General features: G+C 45.2%; 1 protein-coding gene across 4 annotated transcripts in view; it reads right to left on the bottom strand.

Moving 5' to 3' along the window:
* Positions 1–17,480, bottom strand: part of TLN2 (talin 2) — a 451,144-nt gene that overhangs the window by 24,168 nt on the left and 409,496 nt on the right. For all 4 annotated transcript variants that reach the window (XM_073012205.1, XM_008016371.3, XM_008016374.3 and 1 more), the window contains 4 exons: positions 17,036–17,161; positions 16,765–16,881; positions 11,727–11,912; positions 7,452–7,559 (listed from right to left, as the gene is read on the bottom strand). In XM_073012205.1, the coding sequence (XP_072868306.1) occupies positions 7,452–7,559; positions 11,727–11,912; positions 16,765–16,881; positions 17,036–17,161 (537 nt within the window). The remainder of the gene's footprint in view (positions 1–7,451; positions 7,560–11,726; positions 11,913–16,764; positions 16,882–17,035; positions 17,162–17,480) is intronic.

The raw sequence follows: 17,480 nt of genomic DNA, 5'->3' as shown, positions 1-17,480 counted from the left end.
AGAGCCATGGAGAAATAGAAGGAAGGGGGATAAATGCCTTTTACTTTCCAAGACAGTCAGTGGGCAGGCAATTTAGTTAGGCATAGGTTCAGCAGTCAATGTCAATGTACAGATACTTATCCTCTCTCTAAGCCTCAGTTTATTAAGTGACCACAACAGACTTCCCTTGTAGAGCTGTGGTGAGATTATATAAATTAATATATACATAAAGAGCTACTGACAGAATTGTTCCGGTGTGTGGCCTGGGCATAAGAATTTTTGTAAGTTCCCTGGGTGACTCTCATATGTGGCCATAGTTGTGAACCACTGCTCTAGACTTAGATGGTGGCATTTGTCACCAGTTAATTGCAAAAGGCTTGTACCATATTTATCTGAAACAATATATGCTGTAAGACTACTAGGTTACTCATAGTTATGGCTCAGGATCTCAGTAGCTAAGCAGTCCACAGGCATTGTTAAATGGTTTCCCTAAAGTGGCCAACACAGCACGAATAAGCAAAGGGTTAAAGGTATGGTAGGGACACTCATAATTAATGGTAAAAGATTGAATGATTTTCCCCTAAGCTAAAGACAAGGGAAGGATGTTTGTTCACATACTTCTACCAACATTCTCACAAAGTGGAATGATGAAAGACTTGTTTCTAAAAGGAGCACCCTTGGTGAGCAGTGTACACCATGACGGCCCGCAGACAGGGAACAGCCCTGATAAAGAACCTGAGCTTTAGATAACGAAAAGAGGAGTTCTATTTTTACTCTGCCATTAAGTCAACATGATTTCTGATAGCAGACAATAGACAGATCCAAATTAAAGCTCTGCCAGTGGAAGTGAGGGTAATTTTATCCTTGCCAAAGATCTCAAACTGTGGTTTTGCAGAAATATCGAACTGTGATAGTTGCAGAGGCAAAGTAGCTGCTTTTTGTCCTGTAATACAAATCCTCTACAATAAACCAGCACACAGCAAATGCAGGAGGCCACCATCATTCAAATGGACATCTCTAAAGGCGTCATAAAGCAGCTCTCAGGGCAGCGGGGAGATGGCTCTGTCCAAATTAGATCCTATGTTTGTTGAGAGTTAACTGAATTATCTAAAGGATTCCCCAGGCAGGGGTTCTCCATTTGCAGTCTCTAAATACCAAAAGGTTCTAACTAGGTTTTGCGGGTCTGTGACTCCTCTTAACAGTTTGAGGATCATTCTGTGTGTCTGTGCTGATGTTTCTTTGATGACAGTTGCAGAAGGCAGGAAAGGACCCAGGGCTTTTAGCTCAAAGGGGCCCATGACCCACAAAAGATGAAGAACGCTGAAATCGGGACAGTCACTGGCATCTATAACGGGGGGAAAGAGAGAATGGGAGTGGGAATAGATACAAACTTTATTACTGATATGTTTCTTTAGAATATAAGCATCTGAAGCAAATAGGACAAACTGTTAACAAAATTAGTCAATCATAGATGGTGGGTACATGGATGCTGCTATTAGTTTCTATATTTATTTAAGCATTTTCCAAAGAAAAACTAAAATATACAAACCAGCCATAAAAGGTTAAGAATCCTTGGCTCTAGATATTATAACCGAACAAGGCGAGGACACCATAAACTCATGCATATTTTCATGTGCCGAGATTTCAGAAAAGCAACTCACTGAAGAGGACCCCTGATTCTCCTTGTACCACCCGAAAATGACCTCAACTTATTTCTGCAGATTGCTGGACACTTTCTCTAAACCTTGATTTCTGGAATTTTCTCTTTCCCTTTTTATAAAAAATGAACAATTATCTGACCTTTCTTCAGCTCTCAGGAATCTCCGGCGATTCTCCTTAAATTGTTAAAAACAGGGGATCAATTTTTCAAGCATTTCAGGAAGACTACCCTAAGATCTACAGGTACAGTCTGGTTTAAGTTGACTCTTTTTCAGAATGGAGAGGCCATGGTCATATGATCATACACAGTCTTTTTGCAGAGACCAAAGAACAGAATGAAGGGCAGAGTGAAGGGCAGAGTGAGTGTGTGTGTGTGTGTGTGTGTGTGTGTGTGAGAGAGAGACAGACAGACAGAGAGAATGCAAATCTCTGGTTTTTAATTGCTTATTAAATCTATCACCTGCAAATAACTAATCACATTTTACTAGACATTCTTTTCTTCTACCCTAAAAAGAATTTCAACAAAATTCTGATGTCTTTTCTAGACTGGCAATTTGGCTTTCATTTTCTGGTTGTCGTTAGAATCCCCTCTGAAAATGAACACTACTTCCCAGGTTTGGGCATTCTCCTTTTCCTCATTTCTTGTTGGGCGTTCACACAGCACTGGCCTGTCAGTCTTGTGGCTTGCAGGACTCTCAGTGTGAAACAATACTCCTCTTTCTTATCCTTACTTTAACCCCGATTTCTAGAAGTTAAAGCTAACGGTGTGAATGGGAACGTATTTTTGGCAGCAGCCCTAAGACAGTGACCAATGTTACCACAATTTAGGTGACCAAATACGGTTGTGGGGGTTTCTATGATTTTTCACCAGGAACATGTATTTTTTATATGTTTATGATAATTCCCTAGAAACAGAGGCTTGTTTTCCGCCTATATTTTTTATTAGAAAATACTCTTCAAAGACTGTCTTGCTTTTTAAGGAACAAAAATAAATACATGAATATGAACAAATGAGTAAATACATACATAATGCTATTTCATTCACATCCTCAGATGTCAGAGCCATCAGTACTTGTCACCCTTAAGTGGGAGAATTCTTTTTTTTTTTGATAGTTGTATCTTTGATTGTTTTACTCTTTAACATTTTATAAACAACAACCAAGACCACTGAGGGAGACTGACTAGATTATAAATGGATTAGGAGCTACTTGAAGGCAGGGGTCATTATGTGCTTAGCTTATATTTCTTTTGTGTGGTCTATGGAAGGAAGTCAATAAAATAAACTATGACTTAATGAATCAACCATAAAGCCCAAATGATAAGTCTTTTTCCTGTATTCTCCTTCTTTCAGTGACTGTTTCTGAAGTTCTCTTTTTTCCATTATTTCTCCAATTTTTTTCCTGGCTTCTACTGATTCATGCTTTCTCAAGATCTAGCCTTGACTCTATATGGCTGTACTGTATGCTCTTAATAAAACTCCATATTGGCTAGGCCCAGTGGCTCATGCCTATAATCCCAGCACTTTGGGAGGCCAAGGTGGGCAGATAACCTGAAGTTAGGAGTTTGAGACCAGCCTGGCCAACATGGTAAAACCCCATCTCTACAAAAAAGACAAAATTAGCTAGGCCTAGTGGCTCTGGCCTGTAATCCCAGCTACTCGGGAGGCTGAGGCAGGAGAACCATTTGAACCCAGCAGGCGGAGATTACAGTGAGCTGAGATCACGCCATTGCAGTCCAGCCTGGGCAAGAAGGGCAAAGCTCCGTCTCAAACAAAAACAAAAAACAAACAAACAAAAAAACCCATATACATGAATAAAAGCCTTCAACTGCCAGCACTAGAACTATATCTCCTCCTCCATCTTTACATCTAGAGAATGTATCAAATGCACAGTGTGCCTAATAAAACTTAGGCACATTGTAAATTTTATAGATTTTATCTATACAATCTCCCTTTCTTCTGTCTTGCTCTGTCAATAGCATTACCATGATCCTAATCTTGAAGCTGGAGAACTTTGGAGGTAACTTTTAATCTTCCTTTCTATTGCTTCTCACACTTAGTTGCTAACTTTTAACAATTTTATCTTTAAAATATATTTGGATCTTTTCATTCTCAAGGGGGAAAATCCTTATCGCAAAAGGTGAGATTCTGTTTCCTTTATAGGAATAGTTTTACTATCATTTAGCTTTTCTTCCTATCAGTGATTTCATTTTAGTACCAGCTACCAGAAACCTCTGAATGGCCTTAGAGAACTAGGACACTGATATTTCTACCCCAGTGACGAACTACAATGACAATAATTGTATACAATGAGGACAAGAAACTCAGCTGGCAGGCTTTTAACAGATATATCAACCACCCAAGTTTGTAACATGTAAGATTTAAGAGTCCTGATTCTCGGTGGCTCAAGCCTGTAATCCCAGCACTTTGGGAGGCCGAGACGGGCGGATCACGAGGTCAGGAGATCAAGACCATCCTAGCAAACACGGTGAAACCCCGTCTCTACTAAAAAAATACAAAAAACTAGCCAGGCGAAGTGGCGGGTGCCTGTAGTCCCAGCTACTCGGGAGGCTGAGGCAGGAGAATGGCGTGAACCCGGGAGGTGGAGCTTGCAGTGAGCTGAGATCTGGCCACTGCACTCCAGTCTGGGCGACAGAGCCAGACTCCGTCTCCAAAAAAAAAAAAAAAGAGTCCTGATTCTACAGAAAATACAAGGAAGAATCCATAACAGAAAATCAATCAATTAAAATGTCAATGGTCACCAGAGAAGCACGTCTGGCCACAAAGTGCAATCTGTTCTTGCCTAGGCCCTGGGAAAGAAAGTAGTGGTCACTCTCCCTCCTTCCAATCTCCAGCCTCCATGAGATGAAACCTCCTGAACGACCTGTGATGCTGGGTCTCCCTGCAGCAAGTGACCTTCTTCCTGTTACAGAAAAAGCTGCCGTTTACCATCAGGGCTGATGCTGACATAGCGACTGAGTGGCCGCTAAGCAGGAGTCTCTGAATGTGTGGCCTGGGACTGTTCCCAGACCTTCTGCAATGTTCCTAGAGATCCTGGACCTCTCGTCCTTCCCTCCCCTCAGACAGACGCACACCATATAGATAAGACAGCCTTGTCTTATTTTGCTCACCCAAACAAGGTGGGCATGGAGAGGGGAAGTGAGGAGAAAGGAAGCACTTGAGTAGATCCAACACCTCATTCCCGGATACTGGGATAGGGTTTAGGGTCAGCATGTGGTCAGGGAGGTGACCCTGTTAGAGCTCCATTTTCCTTTCCCCTGAGAAAAACTTCTCCCTAAGACAAGTGCTGGCACCTGCCCTTCCTTACGCAGACAGAATTCCTCTCCCCAAAATAAGCTGTATTTTTGCTGGAGAGTGAAAGGGGAGACCTTCACTCCATTTGCATCCAGGCCTGTGTATGTGTCAGACATAAAGCTGGAGGCAGACCCCACACAGTGAGGTTCTTGTTAAATGACTCACCAAGGGCCAAGGTACAGATCGCCAACCTGAGGCCCACGTGTGCAGGGCCTGGACCCACAGATGTCATGTACATTATCAGTGCTGCACAGGTGCTGGAGAAAATCTGCTTCAACTCAGAAATGGAACTGGGGAGAAGTGGTGAAATAGAAATACAAGGATCCCTGTATCTCCTCCCTTCCCCCAAAATGAATAAGACAAAAGCAAAAGCATGAGAGAGGAAAAATAAGGAGAAACGGAGCATAGGGGGAGAGCTCCCATTTAGGAGGCAGAGGGCACTGCTACTGCAAGCCCACCGTTAGCAAGTACCATCCGCTAGCCAGAAACGGCACCTTCCCAGTAGCAGACTTCTTTTTTTTTTTTTTTTTGAGATGGAGTCTTGCTTTGTCACCCGAGCTGGAGTGCAGTGGTGTGATCTTGACTCAATGCAACCTCCACCTCCCAGGTTCAAGCAATTCTGCCTCAGCCTCCCGAGTAGCTGGGATTACAGGCACCCACCACCATGCCTGGCTAATTTTTATATTTTTAGTCGAGATGGGGTTTCACCATGTTGGCCAGGCTAGTCTTGAACTACTGCCCTCAAGTGATTCACCAGCCTCAGCCTCCCAAAGTGTTGGGATTCAGACGTGAGCCACCGCGCCCGGCAGATTTCAATAAGGCATTCAGCAAATGTTAGCTTGGCCACAAAGCCCTGGGTTTCCAGACACGCTCATTTCATCCTTAATAAACTGCATGTTTAACATCTGAGGAAACTGCACCCCAGACAAGACAGTGGCCATGCAGCCACTTACGTGGCAGAACCAGGATTTGAACTTGAGGCTTCTAAATCTCCTGATAGCACCCTATTGTCCAATTTTTAGTTATAACAAGGTTCTATATGACTCAGAATATATTGTTCCATAATGAAAAAGAGGTCTTTGGAAAGCCTTGCTGGTGTTCTCTTTAACCTGAATTTCCTGCTAGGCACACCTACAGACTGAACACTTTAACTATATCCCAACGTGTCTAGCTGGAGGCTCTTGCCTGTGAATGCTTACTGGCTAAGATGTCTTTCCTTGGCCTACATATGATACACTGATCTCCATTCACAAGGGCTCAGACTTTGCGAGCTCAATGTTAGTAACCCCAGACTGGCTACTTTCCCAGAAAATGCACTTCAGAATTGACCACAGTTACCTGGATAAAGAATAAAAATAATGATCCCTTAAATGACCTAAAACGTTTAGCATCAGCAGATAATTTATTTCTAAGGAGGAGGCAGTGAAATGCACAGAGCTGGGAATAGTAAGAATTCAGATTTGGATCCAGCTCTGTTGCTGAATAGCTGGGTGACTTCAACCAAGGGACAAGCTTTCTGGGTCTCAGATCATTCCTTTGGCCTATACGCCTCACAGCTGCACAAGGACAGAATGAGACAACTTGAGAATGCCCAGCAAATGAAGGGCTTGGCATTTCTCCTCCAGATATGTGAATTATGTATCTAAAGGTGGCCTGTTGGAGCTCTTTTGTTAGGTTTGGTAAGAGCAAGGGCAGTGATGCAGGGAAGACATCATCAACTCTCTTCTGGGGGTGTCCCTGACTATCGAGGCCTGCCCTGGACCTTACATGGTTCTCAACATGGTTCCTGAACTCAACAGAGACAGATGCACACTGTAGATACTTCTTGGTGCTCCGTGGTTTGGTCCTTAGAGTCTGTAGCGAGTCAAGCCTCCTTAGGAACTGCACAAACTGAGGCTCCCCCGTGGGCAGCCCCCCCGCCATGACCATCTACGCCCCCGCCTGGTGTCTTCTGCTCATGCCTTCTTAACCCAGCTCCACACTGGGCACACTGGGCTGGGGGAGTCATTCTCGATGGGATCTAAGCCATTCATTCGAGGATGGGAGGAAGCTGTGAAGGGCTGGTGGGTCACCCGTAGCCATGGCAGCCTCCCTAACATGCCACGGAGGCTGGCATGGCTCTGTCAGAAGCCTTCTGTGTCCTTGCAGGATGTACCGGGGGCTTCCGAATAAGACCTCGTGATACTTTTTCAGGTTGGCACTGGCCTCCCACCCACTTACTCTGCTCCCTCCTCTTTTACATGCTAATCCTGCCTTTCAGGTGCACAAGAGAACTGGGCTTTCCTGAATTCTAACTGCAACTTCATCCAGACTGCACTTTTTAGCTCAGTGTGCTGGATCAGTGCACCAGGGGAGATTCCAGTTTAATCCAGTCCCAGCCTCACAGTGGCACTGGACAGGGCTCTGAGAGAGGTCCTCCCAAGGAAAGTATAGTTCCAATCAGCCAGGGCAGCTGGGGAGACACAGCTACTCCCCAGCCCTGACTCATGCACTTTCTTACCACCAAGACGTGCTCCAGGAGGTCCAAGTAGCCGAGGGTGCACTCCGTCCCAAAACGCAAGGCTCTGGTTCTCACCTCGTCACTGACATCGGGGTGGAAGGATGCTTGCTGGAGAGACAAAGGAAGGTTGAAATCTTAACATGGGAAACGCCAGCAGTATTGGGCAGTCCCAGACTGAGAGGCAGGAGACCTTAACCCTGGTGACCTCGAGAAACTGCCCTGACTCTCTGGACAGAAGAGGTATCTCTCCTCCACATCCTCCTGCCACCTCCCACCTGCCCACAGCAGGCCCTCTGATGCAGTCTGTGCGTAGACTGTGTTAGTGCCCTGCAGCCAGATGATAGAAACAGCTCAATCTGGACCTTTGTTCCTCCTTTTCCCACCCCACATTTTTTTGAAATGCAAAAAATTCCACATGCACAAAAACATCCAGCAAGATTCATGATCAGTGCTTACAGCTGGAGACTTACTGACCTAGGGTCAGCCTTGCCTCTCTTTAGCAGCTTAAGGGGTCCTGAAAGCCCCTATCTGCTCACAGGCTAATGAAGCCCAGGCGCTCACCCCTGGGCCTGACCATGCTACAGTCCGTGAGGCCTCTGTGACCGAGCCCTCTAGCTCCTGGGAAACTCCAGATAGCGAGCTCCCCAGTACCCTAGAGGCACCATAACTCATCTCATGTTATACAAAAGTCAAGATACACAAACCAGCACACATGCTTAACAGAGCATCTTGAGCTTTTTTCTTGTACTTATGACCTGCTAACTTGAGTCATTCATGATTACATCATTTCTGAAGGGATACCCATTCAGAGTCACCAGATAAAATGCACCCAGTTAAATTGGAATTTCAGATAATCGATGAAAAAAAATTTTTAGCAAGTATGGGACACCCTATTTTGTATTTGTTAAAACTAGCAACCCTACCCCTTCCTTCTACAGCTTCCCTCTGGAAAGAAACTGAGGGGCTTGCAGAAATACCTAAAACTACAAAAATATCACTAATCAGGACAAATACAAATCACACATTAGGACAAAAGGTAAAGGCTGAGGGCAAAGACCAGGATCCATGTTTTATCCACTCAAGCCCCTCTTCCTAGGAACGGGAGTGCTGATGGGAATACCTTGGGCTCCCGCCTTGACTTCCCCCCAGTCCCTGGACAGAGTGGGGCTAATTCTCATGGCCAGCATGTTATGTATGAGCTAGGTTTTCCTCATCTGAGGACTAATGGGCTCAGAGGCAGGAACCAAGAGCCATACTCCCAGCCACCCACCATCACCTGTTATTCATCCTTATACCCCTGTGCCGCGAACAGAGAGGCACAAGGCCCCGCGTCTGTTTGATGAGACAACACTGTGGGAAGATACAGGCCCAGATGCTACTCAGAGTCACTTCCAGCACGTTATGTGCAAGCCCCTGTGCAGGGAGTGGGTGAGGTGGAGCTGAGGTGCTTGCGTGCACTGCTGGGGGCTCTGTAACTGGGTAGAACCCTTTGGGAGAATAATCTGGCACTAATTAAACTCTTATACTATTGGACCCACTAATTCTATTTCTGGGAATCTTGCCTAAGGAAATAATCCAAAGCACAGAAAAAAACAGATATGCCCAAAGATGTTTACTGCAGTAAAGTTCATGATTTTTTAAACATGTAGACAGCCTAAATATCTATCAACAGTGGGAAGATAATATTCATTAAAGGTACTTTGTAGTCATTAAAAAGTCAGCAATATAGCAACACAGAAATAGCTTTATAACATTAATCATAACAGTAGATATAAAATTACATCTAATATACATGTGGGCACATGAAAGTAAGACCAGAAAGAAATATGCATGAGAATTAACTTAGGGTTTAGGTAAGTCTTTCTCTCTGCCTAAGGAACCGCAGTAATCCTTCCATTCTAAGATGAGCCAGTATGTAATTTTCTGCCCCTCCATGTGTGGGCTGAGTAGGGTAGCCAGGGAAAAGGCAGAGCTGGACTAGGGCGACCAGGCCCTTCTGCTTGGCATGTAAGGCTTCCGTCTTGACTACCACTCAGCACCCCAGTTTTCCTGTCTATGCATTATTGCATGCACTCCCTTTCGGCCAGAGACCTCATTTCCTTTTGCAAAGGGGTGAGGGATACAGGAGACCAAGGGAAGCAGAAAGGTTAGTAAGTTCGCTAAGTCAGTCCTATCCTAACAGGAGCATCAGGGCTCAGCAGTGACTGATTTTGGTGGGTGAAGCTGACGTTCAGGCTTCAGCGCTCTGGCTGCTACCTTGTCCTCCAAAGCCCAGATAATGTGACCTGGGGCCAAGATGACAGAGAGGAGCTGAGGATGGCCAAACGGCACCCACACTATTCTACCTGAGCTCCTCCCCAGAAAACAGGGGAGCACATGTTAGGAGAGACTTAAAAATCTGAGCTGCATTCCCTTTTAAAAGACCATTTAATCATGGTTTTCTTTTTTCTGTTCAGTTTCCCCTGTTCATGTCTGTAGCTTGGGGACAAAAGCGTCTGCCACGCATCAACCATAGCGACCTTGAGCACTACATCTGGGAGGCCCTGAGTAGCAGAAGCAGAGTGGCTGAGGATGCAGGAGAGCCAATTTCAGTTCTGGTTCTGATAGTAAATAATAGCTGTGTGACCTTGGTCATGCCACTTCTCTCTCTGAGCCCACTTCATCATGTGACAAATAGAATCATTACTCTCGCCTTTCTCATATGGGATCAAATGAGAGAATATCCATGACAGCCCTTCTAAAATTTTGGGGTGCCGTGTGTGTACACCACAATGCACGCAGGCCTTATCTTGCTAGGTAAATACTGCTGATTGAGGAGGTAACCCCTTTGGCAGTTATCACTTCTGGTAGGTGGACTCCATTGAGCATATCAAAGTGGCCAATACTTGCAGCCTTGAGAGAGAGACAGAGTCCTAACTCCCTCATCTAGCAGCCCTGGTCCTTTCTGAAAGTGGAGTCTTTCCAGCCCTGTTTCTTCCAGCCCACCCTCTTCTCTGCACCCTCCGTCACACCCAGGGGTCCCGTAAATGTGGTACTGTCTCCCAGGGTTGGGACCTTGCACACAAATTCCCTCATTGCCCCCTTCTGTACCTCCCTCTCCTTCTGAGGAGCCACCAAGAAGATGTAAGAGTTGGATCTTGCAGCAGCAACTCCAGCTGAACTCACTTTACCACAAAGAATGGTTCTGTTCCCTCAGACCCCACGCTGTAGGAGCAGGTCTTCAATTCTGGGCCAATGCCCGCCCTCACTCACCATGGCAGGGGATCATCAATCGATTGCAGAGCGGAAGTCAGAGTCCCTGGGGGCAAGGCTGTCCCTAGAAGGGTGAAGGCCTGGGGTGGGGGCTCTTACAGTTCACTTTCCTAATCGATCAAAAATAAAGGTTCCAGGCCCTGGGTCTCCACAGCTCCCTCACCAAGCACAGGCTCAGGGCAGTTGCCCCAACTATCCACCCAAGGAGCAGAGGAATTTTTCCAAGATGTCTAGCACAGACTGCAAAAAGTAGCTCCCCAAGTTCCGTTGTATTCCTCCAACTCACTTCCTCACCGGGGATGGCAACACCTCTCCTAGTGCACAATGGCTGACCTATGGAGGTAAGAAAGGGTCCAGCTGAAGAGCGAACAGTTTCCACTTGGAGGAGCTGGAACCAAGTGCTGCAATCCCTATCCACCACCCTCGGAGAGGCCTCCACCACACTCTGCAAAAAGGCCTCCTGCCTATTTAGGAAGAACTAGAATGAAGTGGGAGGATTAGGGCCAGCAGGGCTGACTCCATCCCTTCTCAAACACAAAACTGCCTTAGAGAGTCATTTCCCACAGGCTGGTGCATATGCCATATTCAGCGTGCATTTTTTTTTTTTTTTTTAAAGGGACAGGGTTTTGCTCTGTCACCTAGGCTGGAGTGGAGCAGCATAATCATAGCTCACTGCAGCCTTGAACTCCTGGGCTCAAGTGATCCTCCTGCTATAGCTACTCTTCTGAGTAGCTAGGACAACAGGTGCACACCACCACACTTGGTTATTTAAAAAAAAATTTTTTAAGAGATGAGGTCTCACTGTGTTGTCCAGGCTGGTCTCAAATTCCTGGTCTCAAGCGATCCTCCTGTCTCAGCTCCCAAAGTGTTGGGATTTCAGGCATGAGCCACCACAGCTGGCCCTGTGTGCATTTTTATCACAAAGTTTAAGGTTCTGAGCCCCTCCCCTTTTTCAGACTACACCAAGCAACCAGTCATGACAGAGAATCATCTATGCATCCAAAACAATGCCAAGGTCTTTACCTTGCAAGCCGTCAACATATCTGACACCGCTTTCCGGCTCAGGTTGGCAGTAGCAATCACGTCCTCCTGTCTACAAGAGTTTCCAGCTGCCACGGCTTTGGTTGTTGCCATGGTGATGCCTTTCGTCATCCTTATGGATTCTTCAGGTGATGATGTCTTTTCAGGTACATCTTTTGACTGGAACAACTGGAAGTCAGAAACAGAGAGGTTAAAAAAATCAAAAAGGAAAAGAAAAAAATAATTTATTCTTCTCCAACCAGGCTGTAGCTTGTGTCTGAAATCTGAGCCAGTAACTAGAAGAAACTGTCACATGGCAGGAAATTAGAAATCTGAGTACAGTAATCTGGTTCTTGTTTTCAAGATTCTCATGGACAAACCTCTTGTCCTACACTAAGCATTCACGGGAACAATATGGTGAGGGAGACGTATCTAGAGTGTTAACCTGCTGGTCTGCAGAAACTGACACCCAATATTTACACACTACCCATCCTGTGAAAGGTTGTTGCATGGCTTCATCGTTCTCTTCCCCCATCCCCGCTGGTGCTTTGGCAGTTTCCATAAACTTTCAGTTCCAGTGCTGGTTTCAGGGTAGGACTGACCTGGCCGCATCACTCAGGACTCGCCTCTCTCTCTCTAAGGGGATGTGAGGTTGGGGGAAATGAAGCATCAGTTCCTTCTATTCTTAGCCTGTCTTATAAATATAACTGCACAATTGTGCAGAGGTGTTCATGTCGAGTGTGCCATGGTGACACTGTGAATTATTTAGCAATCTACCCACCCACTCCCTTTAGAGAGGCTGAAATAAATTCATCATGGTAAGTCAAGATCCCATTTCTGCTTCATGCTCATCTGTTCTGGCCCTCTAACATGAGCAATTGGTAGCCTGGATGTGTGCTGAAAGTGCATCTGTCCCTACATGAGGGCCCCTAGCCTAGGTGGGGCTGCCCTGTCTTCAGCCCTAGGCAACCATGTTTCAGCAAGGAAGGCTTCCCTGATGCAGAAGAGCGGGCTCAGTCGGTATCCCATAGAACGCCAACCACTGTCAAACATCACTGCCCCCTGAAAATGGGCAGCTGCAATTAAGCAGTCTAAGATCCCAAATCCCCACTTCACCCTTGAATGTTACAGTGGAATGAAGGCCACACGCAGAGTCCTTCACACTAATGTGGTCCTCATGACACGTGTTGCATGGAAACCCACGATCTGGGTGAATTTTATTCAGCTGGCATAAAATTCAGTGAACTCGGCTCACAGGAGCCTCGACCTCCTGGGCTAAAGTGATTCTTCCACCTCCGCCTCCTGAGTAGCTTGGACTACAGGTTCATGCCACCACACCCGCCCAACTTCTTAATTTTTTGTAGAGATATGGTTTCCCTATGTTGCCCAGGCTGGGCTCAAACTCCTGGGCTCAAGCAATCCTACTGCCTCAGCCTCCCAAAGTGCTGGGATTACAGGCATGCACCGCCACGCTTGGCCTCTGGGTGAATTTTAAATCACACCAGTACACTTAGAATAACCCATGTGTCTGTCGTTTCCCAGGATAGCTCCAAATTTCAAGCTTCTTCGATCACCACCATTAGGCCTGCCTATGCATGTCAGAAGCTGTGTTCACAGGGGTGCCTGTGCCACCCCATCCCTGACTTCAGGAGGCTCAGCACAGAGTGAGAGACTCCACTTGTTTGGGAGAAAGTAATTATCTGGTAATCCAGATAATTCTTCTGGATCTTATCCAAGACCATCAAGGTGGTGCCTCTGTGAGTCTGCAAAAACTACAGTGTTACTGAGCTTGGTGTGCCCCCCGATGCAGATATGGCTTAGATCATAACATCCAAGTCCTTTTGAGTACCTGGAAAGCCTTCCCAAGAAAGACGGGTACAAACAAGCCTAGACTGTGAAGACTATAATAAATACCTAACTCTTCAATGTCTAGACACAAATGAACACCTATAAGCATCCAGGAAAACATAACCTCACCGAATCAACTAAATAAGGTACCAGGGACTAATCCTGGCGATGTGTGACCTTTCAGACAAAGGATTCAAAAGAGCTGTGTTGAGGAAACTCAGATTCAGGATAACACAAAGAGGGAATCGGAATCCTATCAGATACATTTAACAAAGAAATTGAAATGATTAAAAAGAATCAAGCAGATATTCTGCAGCTGAAAATGCAATTAACATACTGAAAAATGCATAAGAGTCTTTTAATGGCAGAACTGATCACATAGAAGAAATAGTGAGTTTGAAGACAGGCTATTTGAAAACATAGTCAGAGGAGACAAAAAAGAAGACAAAATAATGAAGCATGCCCACAGGATCTAGAAAATAGCTTCAAAAGGACAAATTTAAGAGTTATTGGCCTTAAAAAGGAGGTAGAAAAAGAGATGGGGTGGAAAGTTTATGCAAAGAGAACTTCCTAAACCTAGAGAAAGGGATCAATATCCAAGTACAAGAAGGTTAGAGAAGACCAACCAGATTTAACCCAAAGAAGACTACCTCAAGGAGTCGAATAATCAAACTCCCAAAGGTCAAGGATAAGAAAGGATCCCAAGAGCATCAAGAGAAAAGAAACAAATAACACACGATGGAACTCCAATATGCTTAGCCGCAGACTTCTCGGCGGAAGACTTACAGGCCAGGAGAGTGCGGCACGACATATTTAAAGTGCTGAAGGAAAAAAACATCTACTCCAGAATAGTATAGCTGATGAAAACAGACAAATGGGATTACATCAAGTTAACAAGCTTTTGCACAGCAAAGAAACAATCAACCCACAGAATGGGAGAAAATAGTTGCAAACTACCCATCTGACAAGGGGTTAATAACTAGCCTGTGTAAGGAGCTCAAACAATTCTACAGGAAAAAAATCTAATAATCTGATCAAAAGATGGGCAAAAGGTCTCAACAGACCTTTCTCAAAAGAAGACATACAAATGGCAAACAGGCATATGAAAGGGTGCTCAACATCATTCATCATCAGAGAAATGCAAATCAAACTACAATGTGGTATCATTTCACCCCAGTTAAAATGGCTTATATCCAAAAGGCAGGCAATAACAAATGCTGGCAAGGATGTGGAGAAAAGGGAACCCTTGTACACTGTGGGTGGGAATGTAAATTAGTACAACGACTATGGAGAAGAGTTTGGAGATTCCTCAAAAAACTAAAATTAGAGCTACTTTATGATCCAGCTATCCTACTCCTAGGTATACACCCAAAAGAAAGGAAATCAGTTTATTAAAGAGATATCTGCACTCCCATGTTTACTGCAGCACTATTCACAATAGCCAAGATTATATATATGAAATATATATGAAGTAAACTGCAATAAACATGCGAGTGCAGATATCTCTTCAATATTGTGTGTGTGTGTGTGTGTGTGTGTGTGTGTGTACCATTGTATATGTGTATCCATTCATCTGTTGATGGACACTTAGGTTGCTTCCAAATCTTGGCTACTGTGGTACACACACACAATGGAGTACCATACAGCCATAGGAAAAAAAAAAAAAAAAATGAGATCCTGTCATTTGCAACAACATGGATGGAACTGGAGGTCATTATGTTAAGTGAAATAAGCCAGGCACAGAAAGACACACTTTGCATGTTCTCACTTATTTGTGACAGCAAAAATTAAAATAATTGAACACATGGAGATAGAGGGTAGAAGGATGGTTGCCAGAGGCTGAGAAGGGTAGTAGGGAGGTGGGAGGTTGCGGGTGGGAAAGTGGGGAGGGATAATGGGTACAAAAAATAGAAAGAATGAATAAGACCTAATATTTGATAGCACAGAGAGTAACTACAGTAATAATTTAATTGTACATTTAAAAATAACTAAAAGAGTATAATTGGATTGTAACACAAAGGATAAATGCTTGAGGTGATGGATACCCCAATTATCCTGATGTGATGATCATGCATTGCATGCCTGTTATCAAAATATCTCATGTAACTCCTAAGTATAAACACCTACTATGTACCCACAAAAATTAAAAATAAAAAACAAAAAAGGAGCTGTGTCTGGATTTTGGTAGCAAACACTCAGCCTGTGCAGCCAGGTGAGTGCCAGACAGCGGTACTTACGGCACCACGTTTTCCAGTTACTCCTGTATTTTTTAGTTTCTCCTTTAAAGCATGAACTGAGCGCAACATCAGTCAAGGCTAGGTTCATTAACGATATGACAAGAAAACCCAAGTTTGTCGCCCAAACCCTGCGGAATTGCTCTACTATTGTTTCTAGTGCTCTAGGGTTGCCTTTGCAGGTGACCCTTTAAAGGTGCAGAACAATTGGCAGCAAAGGCAGGTGTCCCTCTTCCCCTAAAAAGTTGAATCTGTGATCAGACCTCCTATCAAAAAGAAATCTGTTTGAAGCTACTCATTTTCGGCATATTTCTGTGTGTGGGGATTACAATGAGCCAATCCACCACCGTTGTGGGATCGTAAGAACAGCAGGTATCATCCACATTGCAGTGACTCCAGAATGTCCTTAACTCTGCAATGCTGGAACAAGTCAGAAACGAACAAGGTCAATTTCTCTTACGTCAGATGACTCCAACGGAAGGAAGCTGGATTTTAAAGGGAAGTGTCTCAGGTAAAGGCTTCCAGGCTTTTCCAATAGCAAACGGCAGACTTCCAATTCTGCATGTGTGCGGGTACCAAGAGCACTGTGCATCAAGAGAGGCTGTGCACTGTTCACAGGATTAATGCTCCAGGTAAGCGCAGTCATACTGACTTTCCCTTTTTCCAGGAATCATTGACAGTGGTTTGATTTTGTGCTGTAATTTTAGTGGAACTAAACCTGAATAGTCCTAAGTGATACCTTTCAATTAACTCCTTGATTACAATTACACATCAATCCCAGCCAAACTCAGTGACACATGGGGTCTCAATTATATAAAACTACTAGCAGGCAGGTGAAGGGGCATTCTCAGTTCAGGTGTTTTAGGTAAAACCTCATTGGTAAAAAACCTCAATTGAGCCCTCACTTGGGTCAGCTGTGGGACTCTGGTACCCAAGGGAAGTAACTGCTGGCTCCTTACCGTAAGCTCCTGCTTTATGCATTCGATTGTGGCCTCAAGCGCCCTGGTGCCCCGGGTGGCTTCATCCTCCACCGCCTTTACAGTCTTGAGGAGGGAGGTGACATTAGTCACCATCACCTGCACGGGAAGAAAGAATGAACTCAGATAGTGCAGTGTCTCAGGTTCAGCTCCTACTCCTTTTACTTCTGGATCGCATGCTATGAGCAAGGATACCTCTCTTTAAGTGAGAAGAGAACTCGGGTGCTCGTCCCCAGCCAGTGCCCCACTCTACCTTGGCGGCCCCCTTGAGCTGGTACATGGAAGGGTCATCCGCTGGCTTGCTGGCAGCTCCCTTGGTAGCACTGATGAGATCGGAAAGGGCCTTGGCTACATCTTTGATGGCGTTGATCAAAACCACCTGAAAGAGAGCACCGAGCCCAGGTGAGCAGGCGCCAAGATGTCAGCTGCGGGCTTCACCAAGGCATGCAGCCTGAGGGCAGGCCAGGGCACAGGGAATGAGAGAAAGACAGTCTAAAGTCTGCAGCATGGCAGACCTCCTGGGAAGCCACCCTTGGCGATTCTGATACAGGACCCAGGACTTTGAAAAGCTGCCCAGGGGAGGCTGAAGCCGAGCCAGAACGGAGAAGTCAGGTGTAAACGTGCAGCTTATGTAAAACCTCCTAGACAGCAACTTGGCAGATGAGCTGCCTCTGACAGCACGAAGGACACCAGAGAGG

Source organism: Chlorocebus sabaeus, chromosome 26, assembly GCF_047675955.1.
Source record: "Chlorocebus sabaeus isolate Y175 chromosome 26, mChlSab1.0.hap1, whole genome shotgun sequence".
Lineage (NCBI taxonomy): Eukaryota > Metazoa > Chordata > Mammalia > Primates > Cercopithecidae > Chlorocebus > Chlorocebus sabaeus.
This window is presented reverse-complemented; position numbering and strand designations above follow the sequence as displayed.